The 13,261-nt window shown below is 36.4% G+C and overlaps 1 protein-coding gene across 2 annotated transcripts in view; it reads right to left on the bottom strand.

Annotated features, from left to right (window-relative positions):
- The window catches only part of GLRA3 (glycine receptor alpha 3), an 82,743-nt gene that overhangs the window by 34,951 nt on the left and 34,531 nt on the right, over positions 1 to 13,261 (bottom strand). For both annotated transcript variants that reach the window (XM_018080189.2, XM_018080240.2), the window contains exon 4: positions 387 to 610. In XM_018080189.2, coding sequence (XP_017935678.1) covers positions 387 to 610 — 224 coding nt within the window. The remainder of the gene's footprint in view (positions 1 to 386; positions 611 to 13,261) is intronic.

Here is a 13,261-nt window from a genome sequence, read left to right as displayed (position 1 = left end):
GTTGAAGGTCAACTGCAATATGCAAAAAGGCGAAAGAGAAATAACATTTGATTGTCGTGACATTGAAGGCTACAGATTGTGAAACTCATACATAGGCCAACACAGATTATAATACTAGAGGACTGCTTGCTCTGTGCAGTATCCTAGTTCCTCTAGGCTCAGTACTTGTACTTTAAAATGGGAAAGATACTTTTCTTATTACTTTTACTATGTGCATGCCTAATGAAGGATCATTTTTTGATTTAGTATTAACAGTAATGTTGACAATTCTATGTTCAAAACTCACGGATGATACTTCCACATGACTAGCAACTGAATATATCTTTTAGCAATTCTTAAGTATACTTTTGAGCTTCTATCTGAAAGTAATTTGATTAGAGACTTACCTGATGGAATAAAGTACATTTCCATTTTTAAAAATCCGCAACAATTTATTATCTGTTGTAACTTCATGAAAGTTGGCACCTTTTTCATTAGCAAAGAACAAATCAGGTTTCCAAATTGAATCCAGCATGGATGGATCTAAATCTAAAGAGTCATCTGGATATTCACTGTATGCAAGGCGTGGATCATTCCAATTCTGACGGAGAAAGATGTTCACTCGGTAATCCTGAATGAAAGAGAAAACAAGCAGAGCTTTATCAAGCGTAGAGATTTAGCTTTTATTTCATTTCTTAGCCATGTAATCCCCTGTCCATCTGTGGATGACAACAGAATTACTTAGCTGAGTGCCAGAATGATACCTATTTATATTAGTGGGGACACAATGGATAAGAATAACGATGTATTTCAGGACAATTGAAAAAATCCCAAGATAAGGAAATCCAACCTCCATGTACAGTTCATAAAATTCCATATAACTCTACCCCTACCACAACTTTGTCTTGAAATCAAAATAAGCATAAGAGTTTTATGGAGTTATGTTTTTCTGCCCAACTCCTGGCAAGGGCATTCCCACTTCCTTCTCTTTGTCAGTGAGAACCTGTCCCACTGTAAGAGAAGTTAAATTAATTTCTTTTTTCTCTCTCTAATCCTTACATATTTTAGAAGCCACTAGGCTTTCTCTACCTCAGTTTGCTATTGAAAACTATATGAGCAGTAACTTGCCATACAACAGTGTGAGGAGGACACATGTTCCTCCTCTGTTCAAATACGGTGGAGATCATATAAGTCCTTATGAAAAATTAACCTAGTTACATGTGGAGGCACAGACAATCCTGTCTTAATCAAGGGTGCTTTTATAGAGAAGACAAGTGGAGTGCTTCAAACTTCTGGAATTCCTTTTGGAGCTGTATATGCTTTCTGTCAGAGATGTCGTATTTATGGCTGTACACTTAAAACTTTACCACTCTGAAAAATGAAAATATTTGTTTTTAAATAAAAGTGAATATTAGCATCTCATTATGTTGTAGTTAAAACTAAGACTGAGCATAAGGACATAGGAACTATATTTTTATTGGTCATAATATAATTTTCCTCATTATTTGAACTGCATTAAAGAAAAAAGAAAAAATAAAAAAGAAACAAAGACATATTAGCGGCAGAAGGGAAAGGGTACTGATTGTCAGACCTTACATGACATTTCTGAATGTAACAGAAGTAAAAACATCACTGCTTTATGGTTAAAAATGGAAATGAAAATTAATTTTAATAAGAATACTTTTTGAGTCAGAAGGGGAAATGAAGTGTGCAGGGCTGAGCAATACAATTTGGCCAATAACTAAGGGTACTAGTTATTACAGGTTAGAATAGCTAGTTAAAACCTCACTGGTGTAGAAAGCCAGTGTTGTATCAATATTGATCTTAGGAAACTTGGAACATGCAGCCATACAGTTGTGAGAAGCAAGCCAACAACAGGAACCTCAATATGCAACATTTACTCATGAGAAACAGTTTTCCATATATGCAGCATCCTGCTAGTTTTGTCAGTTTAATTATTCATCTTGAATAAGGGTAGTTGAATATGCAAAAACATGCTTATGAAGCGTTTGTTGCTTATGATGAAAAAATACTGCACATTTTATAGAGAAAATCCCAGTAGAGGATTTTATATTCACATAATCTTATAAATTTACAAGACAAAGAAATTGGGTGGAAAACTACACCTGGAGAATGAAATTGATTCAAATTACTGCTTTCAGCAGACAGGAAAAAGGCTCTCTAACCAAATGGAAGCATGCAACATGAAATGCCATGTGGAAGAAATGTAGGATTTGCTAATCAGCTGTTTTAAAAATATAAAAATAGTTAACTAATTTGTTAAATACATACACCCCAACCTCCTTCAGGAAAGAATTGAAAGACATTTCCTTTCTTTTTCATCATGGGTAATGACAGCCTCAAGAGCCACACAAAGTTCTTATGAGAAGCTGTTAGTATTTTCCATAATTAGCAGCATGGCATGATGAAAACAGGGCCAGGCATTTGTACTTTAGAGACGTAGAAACAAGCTTCTGGTTTTTGTTTGTTTCTAAAGTAAGCCAAAATGCTTAGACAAGCTTGTGCTTCAGGGTTCATACAACTGAATTTTTGATCTTTTCTAAAGAGGGCATGATAACCACTGAAATACCCTTATTTCTTTGCATGATATCCCAAATACCATGTAGTACAAGTTCCCTTTCCAGATTCATGTATAAAATCAAAAGGACAGAAAGAAGCAGGATGTGGGAGCAGTGATGGCTCTCCTGCCTTTCTCAACATGGGAAATCCTTGTACTAAGGAAACACTTGCTCTAAACCTGGAGTACTAGGTGGGAGCACTGCAGCTCTCAGGACTTTATCTGCACTTCAGCCCAACCCAAGCTCTACATTTTAATTTGTATAACCTAAGGTGTGTCTATTTACTTTATTTTTCTCAGTAGAATATGAACAGTTTATGAATGGGATTAGTTGTAGAGTAATCATATGTGTAAAAGAAAACAGGTGATAAATGCATAGCAGAAAGTTGAAATGAAAAAGGAAAGTGGACGAAGAAAATGATGGAATCTTTTCAAGGTTATATTAAGTTGTTCTATATGTCAGTTTGAATAAAGTTTATTGGTTTAAATTGTTTCCAGCTCTTAAGAGGAAAAAAGTCCTTGTTAAATTTCTCATTGAAGCAATTGAAGCTATTTTTCATCGTTCCTTTAAAAGTCTGACTTAAATTGGCTCTCATTATTCACTAAAAAAAATTCTAATCTATCAAAAGGAAAGAGATATATTTGACTGCTATTTTATGAAGGACAAGCATTCATCATCTCAGTTTATAATTGCACATTATGAACACAAGGCTTAATTGCTTTAAACAAGTAGGGTTGTTTGACGCAAACACAGACACCAGAACCAAACTGCCTGAATTGACTTTTTATCCTACAAGAGGCTTGCTATTCTGATGTGCTATTTGCCTGAAAGGGTGATTCGTAATTCAAATAACTGTGACAGGGATGTTCCCTGAGGGGAGAGAGAAATCATTTAAGTTGTGGTGACTTCCAAAGCCTTGCTTGTAACCTTAAGGCTGCCATTGTCTGAACAGCTGCTGTACCCTGATTCTACAGAACAAGGTTGCTTATGGGTCTGCACTTGCTTCACCATACCTCAAAACCCTTTAGCCACAGGGTGAACTTTCATAGAGGCTCAGGATACTGATCATCTGCTTCATAAGGCTCAATAAAATAAAAATTGGAGATGAGGTAACTGCTCTTTGCTGCCAATGCTGAGGCTGAGGCCCTTAGGGACTCTAGTGCTAACATTTTGACTAGCAATTTCCGGCACACAGTGAAATCTGACACACTTAGAGAATATTTTGATTTCTACTTCATGATACTTGTACAGATACAGCCATATTACCATAACATACTGATACCTTAGAGTTTTTAGGATTTTTAGCTTTTTGTAGATTTTAATGTTCCTGGGGTTTTCCTTCACTTTAGACCCTTACTTTCTCACAGTTTGTGCGCCACATTCCTGAATCTTTGGCTTAACCATTTTTTGACTTTCTTTTCAAGGCAATAGATTTTAGCAAGGACATTCCATTGGGATGTGCACCTGGACCGGAATAGCAAGAGATAAGGTAGACAAAACAAGATAGAAGGTTGAAGGCCCTTGGAGGTGCTCCAGTGGGGCAGTTCTAAGGGTGGTACCTGGGCAAAAGGATCTTAGGATTGAATGTCTCCATTAGATATGACAATTACTAAAAGACATAAAAGTGTAAGAATTCTGTATGTAGGCATGTGCCTTTGTACTCCATGTACTCTTCATTAAAAGAGTTGCTCTCTATCATATCTAATATTGCCTGGAGAGTCCTTTTCTCCCGATTTTTTTTAGGCAACATACAGAATATAACTTTACGAAAACATTTGCACAAATCCCTAAGATATGAATTACCTAACTCTGTTTCTTTAACACATTTTAATATACAATGTGTCCTTCTAGATATGAGACAAATATTCCAAAATATGCCTCTCATTTGAACATTGAATATCACCTGCTCTCATAATTTTTGTATGCTGTTATTTGAACAGTCATCAAAATTTCATGCATAAATCAGAGAACCCTATCTGTTGCCATTCCAAATACTATTTTGACTAATTTTGACTAATATATCCTTCTAAGTGAAGTTTACACTTGTCTTTTGCGTAATATAGTCAAATGATTCTTCCTTCATTTGTTATAACTCACTGTAAAATTTTAACAAGGAAATCTTACAGACTTTTGAAGAACACTGTTAAGAGTAAAGGTAAGTCACTATAAGCAATATTGTTCTTGTAGGGAACTTTTTTTTAATCTGTTAACTATAGCTCTTTCTTGTAACGAAAGCTCATTCTCACTGCTGTACAAGAAAAGTTACTGTGTTACGGAACAGTAATTGTTTTAATTTTTACTGGTGAGATTTTCTAAAGTTACTGTCTCAGGCTCTGAAAAACATGTAACTTGACATGCTTTTTACTGCTGTCTTGATTGGTATAATTAGACAGGATGCCCTGTGGCATGGTAGTACTTTGTGGTAATAACATCTTTCCATTTTAAATTTATACACTGGTCGTAAGCACTGTGGCTGCACTTTAGGTAACTAATTACTTTGGGAAAATTAGTGCAGTTTTCTCAACTTTCCTTTACACAGCTGAAAATTTCAGACTGGACCAAAAATTATTCAGCTAATTATTTCAATATGCCTTTGATGAAAGGTCTCTAGTATAGAATCTCAAATATTTAAATTTAAGTAAGCCACTCAAATGAACAAATAATTTTCCATGCAGGTTGCCAATGCCATTGCAAGATCAAAGTAGGAAAATCTTGAAATTCACACTAACATTTGAAAAATAAAACTATATATGTAATCTGAAGGATTCACTTTTATTTCCTCATGTTTAATAGTTGGAATTCAATTGTTACTGATATTATTTATGGTGAAGCCCCATCTCTAGTCGTACCTGTTCCAAAGAATATGCAGAAGAAGGTGCAGAAAAGGATGATAGAGGAGTGGACAGGATAGCCAGTTCTGTCAGAGTAGACAGGAAAAGTTGGATTTCTTTAAACTGATAATGTAAAGAACTTGAATTATGACTTAATTGATTACTTCATTGCCACTTGTAAATATATCAAAAGGTAAATACTAGAGGGAGAAAACATTTTAAATCTAGAGACAAGAATATCCTTCCTTAACTATCAATAAATTTAGGCTGAACTGAGATGGTTCCTCTTTTTGGTTATCATGCTAATAAACTGGTGATATTTTCATTAGTATGATTTATTATAGCAAATAAGGGGACTCTTTATTTTTTATTACATTTTGCACTATCACTGGGTTACTGTGTACAGCATAAGAAGGACATGGAATTGCTGGAGCAAGTGCAGAAGAGGACCATGAAGTTGGTAAGAGAACTGGAGCACCTCTGCTACAGAGACAGGCTGAGAAAATTGGGGCTGTTCCACCTGGAGAAGGGAAGGTTGTATGGAGACCTTACAGCAACCTTCCAGTGTCTGAGGGAGGCCTACAGGGAAGCCAGAGAGGGACTCTTGAACAGGAACTGTAGTGACAGGGCAAGGAGTAATGGGTACAAATTGAGAGAGGGAAAATTTAGGTTAGATACTAGGAAGAAATTTTTTACTGTGAGGGTGGTGAGACACTGGAACAGGTGGCCCAGAGAGGTTGTGGATACTCCAAACCCTGGCAGTGTTCAAAGCCAGTTTGGATACGGCCTGGTCTAATGGGAGGAGTTCCTGCCCATGGCATGGGGTTTGGGATCTTCAAGGTCCATTCCAACCCCTTAATGTTCTATGATTCCATGATTATGGGCCTGAACTGCATCTAGAATAGTGCATATGTGCTGTATGGCAGTTCAATTAGTGAGTGAAAACCAATTACAACAAGTTCCATGCTCCATCATTAACTGTAACTCATTAATCTGTCAAAGATTTACCATAGTAGCTAAAGAGAAATTAACTGTGATTTAAATCAATTGCTGAGTACTTAACTTTAATTGGCACATCAAATCTGTGTCAGAGTACAAAGGTTTGACTAATGCCAAACGTGCCTGACAACATGCTTTTCTGTATGAAGAGCTGCAGGGCATTCACTACAAGAAGCAATGTAGATAGACTGTTGATTATGATAAAGAATTTGTCTGACACAGAGAATCCTTCCTGGTGATCTGTCGTTGGATATTTCCATAGGTAGAATCTCTCTTTCCAGAACTAAGTATGACCTTATTGCTCTGACTCTGGAATTAGGAACTCATAGAGAGGCTGAGAGCAATTGCAGTACCGCACCACTCCCTCAGTAAGAGCAACTTTGTGAATTTTCCAGAACCACGATTCCTCCCTCAGAAAGCAATGTCTTCATCGATGGGCCTTGGGAGAAAACCTTCCTCTTGCAATTTTTGTTTCTAATCCTGCGACTCCTGCAATTTTGCTGTATTAGGGAAAGTATTAAGTTCCATACGCGAAGACATGGAAAACTTTCCTGTCTAGCCCTGCCTCAAATTAGTTGGCTAAACACTTTGTTGGTGATTAGGATCTCCAGATTTCATCCCTTGAAGGCTGAGGATGAGCAGTAAGGTCTGTTCAGTTCCTGGATAAAAGCTCTTAATCCTAGACTAGTTTGAAAATTATAGGTGCTCCTACTCCCTCCGTTAAGTAGGACAGGCCAGATGGTTTGGAGATTTGGGTGAGGACTAACTTACATCTGATCTCAGGAAGCCCTAGAAAATTATTTGAGCTATTCAGAAAAGACTGTTGATGGATTTGGATTAACAGGTACTCTGAGGAGCAAATTTTAAGGTGTGCATTAATATTTTTAATATTTTTTTTCCCAATTTTTGGGGAGTTTTAGTTTGGTTTGGTTTGGTTTTTCATACATTTCTGAACTACTAGATATCCTAGTGGGTGTCCTGTGAATGGTTTGGTTAAAGTTTTATTTCAATATTGCCTAATTCAGAGTTTGAGTCCGATAACTGTCCAGCAATAGACATATTGAAGTCAACAGAACTAGAACTTACTTAGAAAGAACTGGCTAAAACTAGTACTTCTGAATTGCTACCTGTAATATCAGATCTTTCAGACTCCCTTACGAAATCAAAATTCAAAGTTCAGCAAATAAATTTATACACTACTGTACCAAGTACTCTTCCCAGGTGTGTCACCTGCTTTTCATAACCTTGGATTCTGAAGTGAAATGGCTTCTGCTAGCATTCTGCCTGGGATAGATGAATGTTGCTCATTTTCTTTTCTTCTGGGATGAGTAATAGCTTATTTGCTATCACTTTGAATGGTTTGGAGGATGACAACTGTTCTGCAACTACTCTGGTTCAGTCTTTGCCTTACTAAAAGTTGTTATTCAACCCATAGCTAAAAGAAGAATATAGTTAGCAGTTTCTGAGAGAACTCCTTGATTTTTACTTCTTTTACTCACTTGTCTTTATTACAAAACATCCCAAATCAGTTGAATTTGACAATATAATATAATATCTAGTTATTTTCTGTAGGTCTTTGGATGAAAACATTGCAAATGAACATATTTAGTTAATTTTAGTGTTGAATTATTTTACTGAGTTTATTTTTCAGTAGCAATACCAGATTTTAGTTTCTCTGCTCACAAATAATCATCAAAAGTCAAAAGTAGTTAATATCTAGGATATTTATTCTGAAAAATATTAATTAAACATAGTACTGATATACTGTATAATAATGTTTGTCATAGTTCCTACTGCATGTCTTAGAATATTTATTAATTAAAGACTCAATATACTACTTCCATATTTAATGGCAGCTATGTGTTCCCAACTCCTAATGCATTACACTAAAATCACATTTTGCAACTTGTTCAGAATAATTGCTTTTTAAGCTTTAGCTCAGGAGCTTTAAAAATGTTTGCACTTTCAAGCAGTAATATAAAGGATTAGATGAAAATGGACATGACAATTACATGAACAAACAATGTGCACTAAGCCTCTGTCTTCATTGGTCCTTGCCAATGTTCTCAGTTGACAAAAGAGTCTGGTTTATTTTCTCGAAAAAAATGATATGTTCCTGAAGAAGTTTTTGCTCTAACAGCAGAAGGTACTTCTTTGTAAGTGAAAATTTAAGTTCTTCTGAGATCATTAATTTGTTCCCATAATTTTTTTCTGCCATGTATTCCATGTTGTTATTAATGCCTTTTACGTGTTAGCACTTAGAATATGAATGGTTTCAGTTAGTGACTGAATTGGCTAATAGTAGAAAACTTTACTGAAACATGTATTTGAAATCATTCTCTGTTTCGTCTGCTCAGGGAAATACAACCAAATTAGATCCAATACAAACTTGGAAATTCCATATTAATTTTGCCTCCTGCTTTCCTTGTGTTGGTAGGCAAATATGACATTGCCTAGAATAGTGTAAATAAGGTAAAATAAAAGGTAAAACTAAACTAGCTCAAGTCCAGAAACAGGGCCTGCTAACTCCCTCAGTTTAAACTGCTAAAATGGGCTATGAGAAGGAATACATCTGTACTTTAAACAAACTTGATCAGATACGAGTTGACTTTAAATTTATTGATATGCACAAAATGCACCAAGAGGTCTATCAGGAAAATAATGTTGTTTTAGAGGTTTTACAATGATACCATGGCAACACATAAAATTTAATGTGGATTTGAACTGTAGCAGTACCGAGGAGAAAGGGAACAATTTGTTTTTCTAGACAAAGACATCATCTAGTGGGACTTGAAAAGCCCTGAGATATTTTGCCTTTTGGCTGCTGGTTCAAAAAGATGCACGTCTCCTGCAATTCTGTGATATGTCTACCATCTTAGATAACCCAGGGACTCTAAGGGATTATTATGGCCACACTAAATGCACTTGGACAACTAAATAAAACTTTAACAAATACAAATTCCATTCAGTATCCATTTGCTAACCTGTTCTTTTCATAAGGAAAATAACTTTGCGAACAGTGCATATGAGTCCAGATGAGTAACAAGGGATAAAGAAGAAATGTCAAGCTGATGGACTTCCACTAGGTCCATGATGAAGAGGGTAGAAGTAGAGGTTACTCGTTGAAAAGCAAATCTAACCTTATTTTGATAGATCTCAAGTCCTGTGGTTCATAATATTACAGTAATACCAGAACAGTAGTCACAGACACAAATCTGAAATATTTTCTCCATGTTTTCCCAAGCTAGGAAACAGTCGTGTTACCCTGTAAGGTCTAGTATAAATATTTAAAAATAAAAGTAAAACTATCCAAAATTAATGAGATAATTAACCAAAGTACAAATATATACTTTGAAAACTGTTGTTACACATGTTTGTAGTATATATTATATCATTTTATCAAGACATGAAAATCATGCATTTTATATATTCAGTTTTCTGGAATTGTAGAGTAACCAGTTTCATAATATTCACAAAAATATGGAAAAATATATTGCAATCAAGGGAACTAATAATGACTAATAATGACAGATTAGAATCATCAAATTTGAAAGGAATCATCCTTTCAATCCTACCAGAAGTCAAGTAGTTAAACCCTTATTCAATTTAAATCTTCTAAAAGAAGATAGAGGAACTAAAAGAAGATTGTGAGAGATCCCGCATATTGTAGCTCACAATGTTTGTAGATGGAAAGCAGACTAGAAATCTTCTTTAACTAATCCCATTATACCAGTAAATTAACTTTCATATGTTCCTATACATTTACATTATGGAAATCCGTTAACTGAAAAGGAAATCTAGTGACTGAATGAGCAGGCAATGTAAAGGCTTTTATAAAGACTTCATATTTTTTAAAACAAGGGAATAAATTCAGATTTTCTGGAAGTGTTTTTGAAAATTATTGTTTTTTTTTTGTGTTGCTATTTTGTTTTGTTTTGTTTTGCTTGGGGTTTTTTTTTGCTTTATTTTTGTTTTTGGGTTTTGTAATAAGTGAGATTCTGAAGTCATAAGGATTATTTAGTGCAGTTGAAGAAACAAAACCGTCTGAGAGATGCTGAGGTTTGTTTTTGTGTAAATTGGTATTAGAATCTAGAAGGATTTAGGAAAAGAAAAAAGAAAAAAGAAAGAAATCTGGCACCATTGTTATATTGGCAGTAATGACATCGGATGGGGCATTAAAAATGCATATCAGACCACACTTTCTGTGATCATATTAGCTTTTAAACAAAATTAAAGCCTGATTCATAAGTCTCATAATACTTCTTGTTCTACCAGCTGCTGTTGACCATAATTGATAACATGCTGTGTATTCTCTATGGAAAAGGAAAAAGACTATGTAAAAAATGGATACTTAGAAGCTCCTTTGATAAAATATATGATTTTACTGTTTAATTTTAAAGTATTATAAAACATTTTCAACTTTTTTTTCTAATATATGATTTAGGATATATCTCTGTACTTTGGGAATATGTATTGGTTTGCGTGGCACATTTAGGTAGTGGGATACCGGGTGGTTTCTCTGAGAAGCTGCTAGAAGCTTCCTCCATGTCCTACAGAGCCAATGCTGGCTGGCTCCAGGACAGACCCTCCACTGGCCAAGGCTGAGCCAATCAGGAATGAGAGTAACACCTCTGTGATAACATTATTAAGAAGGAAAAAGAAAAAGTTAGGGGTCAGATGAAATTGCAGCCAGAGAAGAGTGGAACATGTGAACAACTCTGCAGAAGGTCAGTGCAGAAGAAGGGGCAGGAGGTGCTCCAGATGCTGGAGTTGAGGTTCCCCTGAAGCCCGTGGTGCAGACCATGGTGAGGCAGCTGTGCCCCTGCAGCCCATGGAGGACCATGAGGGAGCAGAGACCCACCTGCAGCCCATGGAGGAGACCCACACTGGAGCAGGTGGATGCCCAAATGAGGCTGTGACCTTCTGGGAGGCCATTGTTGGAGCAGTGTCCTGACAGGGACCTGCTGACCCATGGAGAGAGGAGCTCATGCTGGAGCAGATTTTCCTGGTAGGACTTGTGGCCCTGTGGGGAACCCACACTGGAGCAGCCTGTGCCTGAAAGACTGCATCTCTTGGAAAAATGATCCACGTTCAGTAATTTGTGTCCAACTGTCTCCTGTGGGAGGGACCCCACAGGGAGCAGGGGAAGGACTTCTCTCTCTGAGCAGCGGCAGAAACAACCTGTGATGAACTGACCATAATCCCTATTTCCCATCTCCCTGTGCTGATGAGGGGGAGGAGGTAGAACTTGGGAAGGAGGGAGGGGTGGGGGGAAGGTGTTTTTAAAATTTATTTTACTTTCATTATCCTGCTCTGATTCTGTTAATTAATTTCATTAATATCCCCACTTCAAATCTGTTTTGCCCATGATGGTGATCAGTAAGTGATCTCTGCCTGTCCTTATCTCAACTCATGAACCCTTCATTGTATCTTCTCTCCTCTGTCCAGTTGTAGAGGGGAGAGATAAAACAGCTTTGATAGGTACCTGGCATCCAACAAGAGTTAACCCACTACAGTCTTTTGAGATAAGGCAGTTTACTAAAGCAAAAATAGAAGTTTGCACACAGATAAGCAAAGAGGAAATTAACAAGGTGTATTCTCTACTTCCCATTAGCAAGTAGTGTTTGGCTGTTTCCTGTGAAGTAGGGCTTCAGTACATGTAGGGGCTGCTCCAGAAGGCAAACGTATATAACAAATGCTCTCCACTTCCTCCTCCTTTTTTTATAAGCTGATGTATGGGTCAGCTGGCCTACTTGTGTCCCTTCCCAGGATCTTGCCTGCCCTCCCTGTTCCGCCCCTCAATGGGAAGGGAGAGTGGGAGAGAGGACTGTTGAGACACAGCACTGATGCTGTGCCAGCGCTGCTCAGCAGTAACCAGAAAAATGTTGTGTTATCAACACTTCTATGGCTACCAATGCAAAGCACAGCACTGTGAGGGCTATGGGAAAATAAACTCCACCTCAGCCAGACCCAATGAAAAGTATGAAAATTCTAAGTGTACAGCCCTTTCGTGCTGAGCAATTGCTTTGGCTACTGTAATTAAAAATGCACATCCGGAGTATGCATACGCAGAGTGCATGAAGTACTGAGTATTCAAAATAAAATGAAGACGTGAGAGCAGAACAAAATTTTTAATGATAACTCAAACTTATTCAAGGAAAGAATTTCAAGGTTAATGCTTCATGTAAAATCTTTTTCTGGGGAGCTTTTCCAGCACATATTTACTAGACTAAAGAACAGAAATTAGGAACAAAGGTGACAATCTGAAAATCCTTTGTTTTCTTAATTCAAGTTCCTTAAATGGTTTTTCTAAAGTCGACTACAGCTTCTGTTTCTGTAAAGAGTGTTAGTAAGTTTAAGGTTCATGCAAAACTGAGGACAGGCTATAGTCTTATAGTGATAGATGGGGATTTGTGGACTTAACTCCTATTAGCGTTAATGGGAGTTAAGGACAAAATCCACCTATATCATGATGCCATTAACTTCCATCTCTTAAATACACATCATGAGGTAGCTACACTAAAGATATTTTTAAAAATATTACTTTTGGCCTAGTCCTTTTATTTTATTTTTTTTTTAATAATGTCTTTACACTGGTATCTGTGTTCTTATAATTTTAGGAAACAATATGAGTTACATAATTATAACCTCAAGAGAGTTAATATTCTTGTATGATTACAACAAAATATGAAACTTTATAAACAGTATACCTGATATGATGTGAACAGAGCTATGCAGTGATGCCACAATCTTATTTTCACATATCCTCAGATTTTCTACAATAGTGACTGAGTAGCATACAGCTTGCAAATTAGTTATCTCCACAGCTTTTTCTGGATAATGCTGTAATTGCTATATCAGGATATAGATTTT

The sequence above is a fragment of the Manacus vitellinus genome, unplaced genomic scaffold (genome assembly GCF_001715985.3).
Source record: "Manacus vitellinus isolate BGI_N305 unplaced genomic scaffold, ASM171598v3 scaffold_0_pilon, whole genome shotgun sequence".
NCBI classification, from domain to species: Eukaryota; Metazoa; Chordata; class Aves; order Passeriformes; family Pipridae; genus Manacus; species Manacus vitellinus.
Note: the sequence above shows the minus strand (reverse complement) of the source record. Positions and strands in the feature narration are given on the sequence as shown.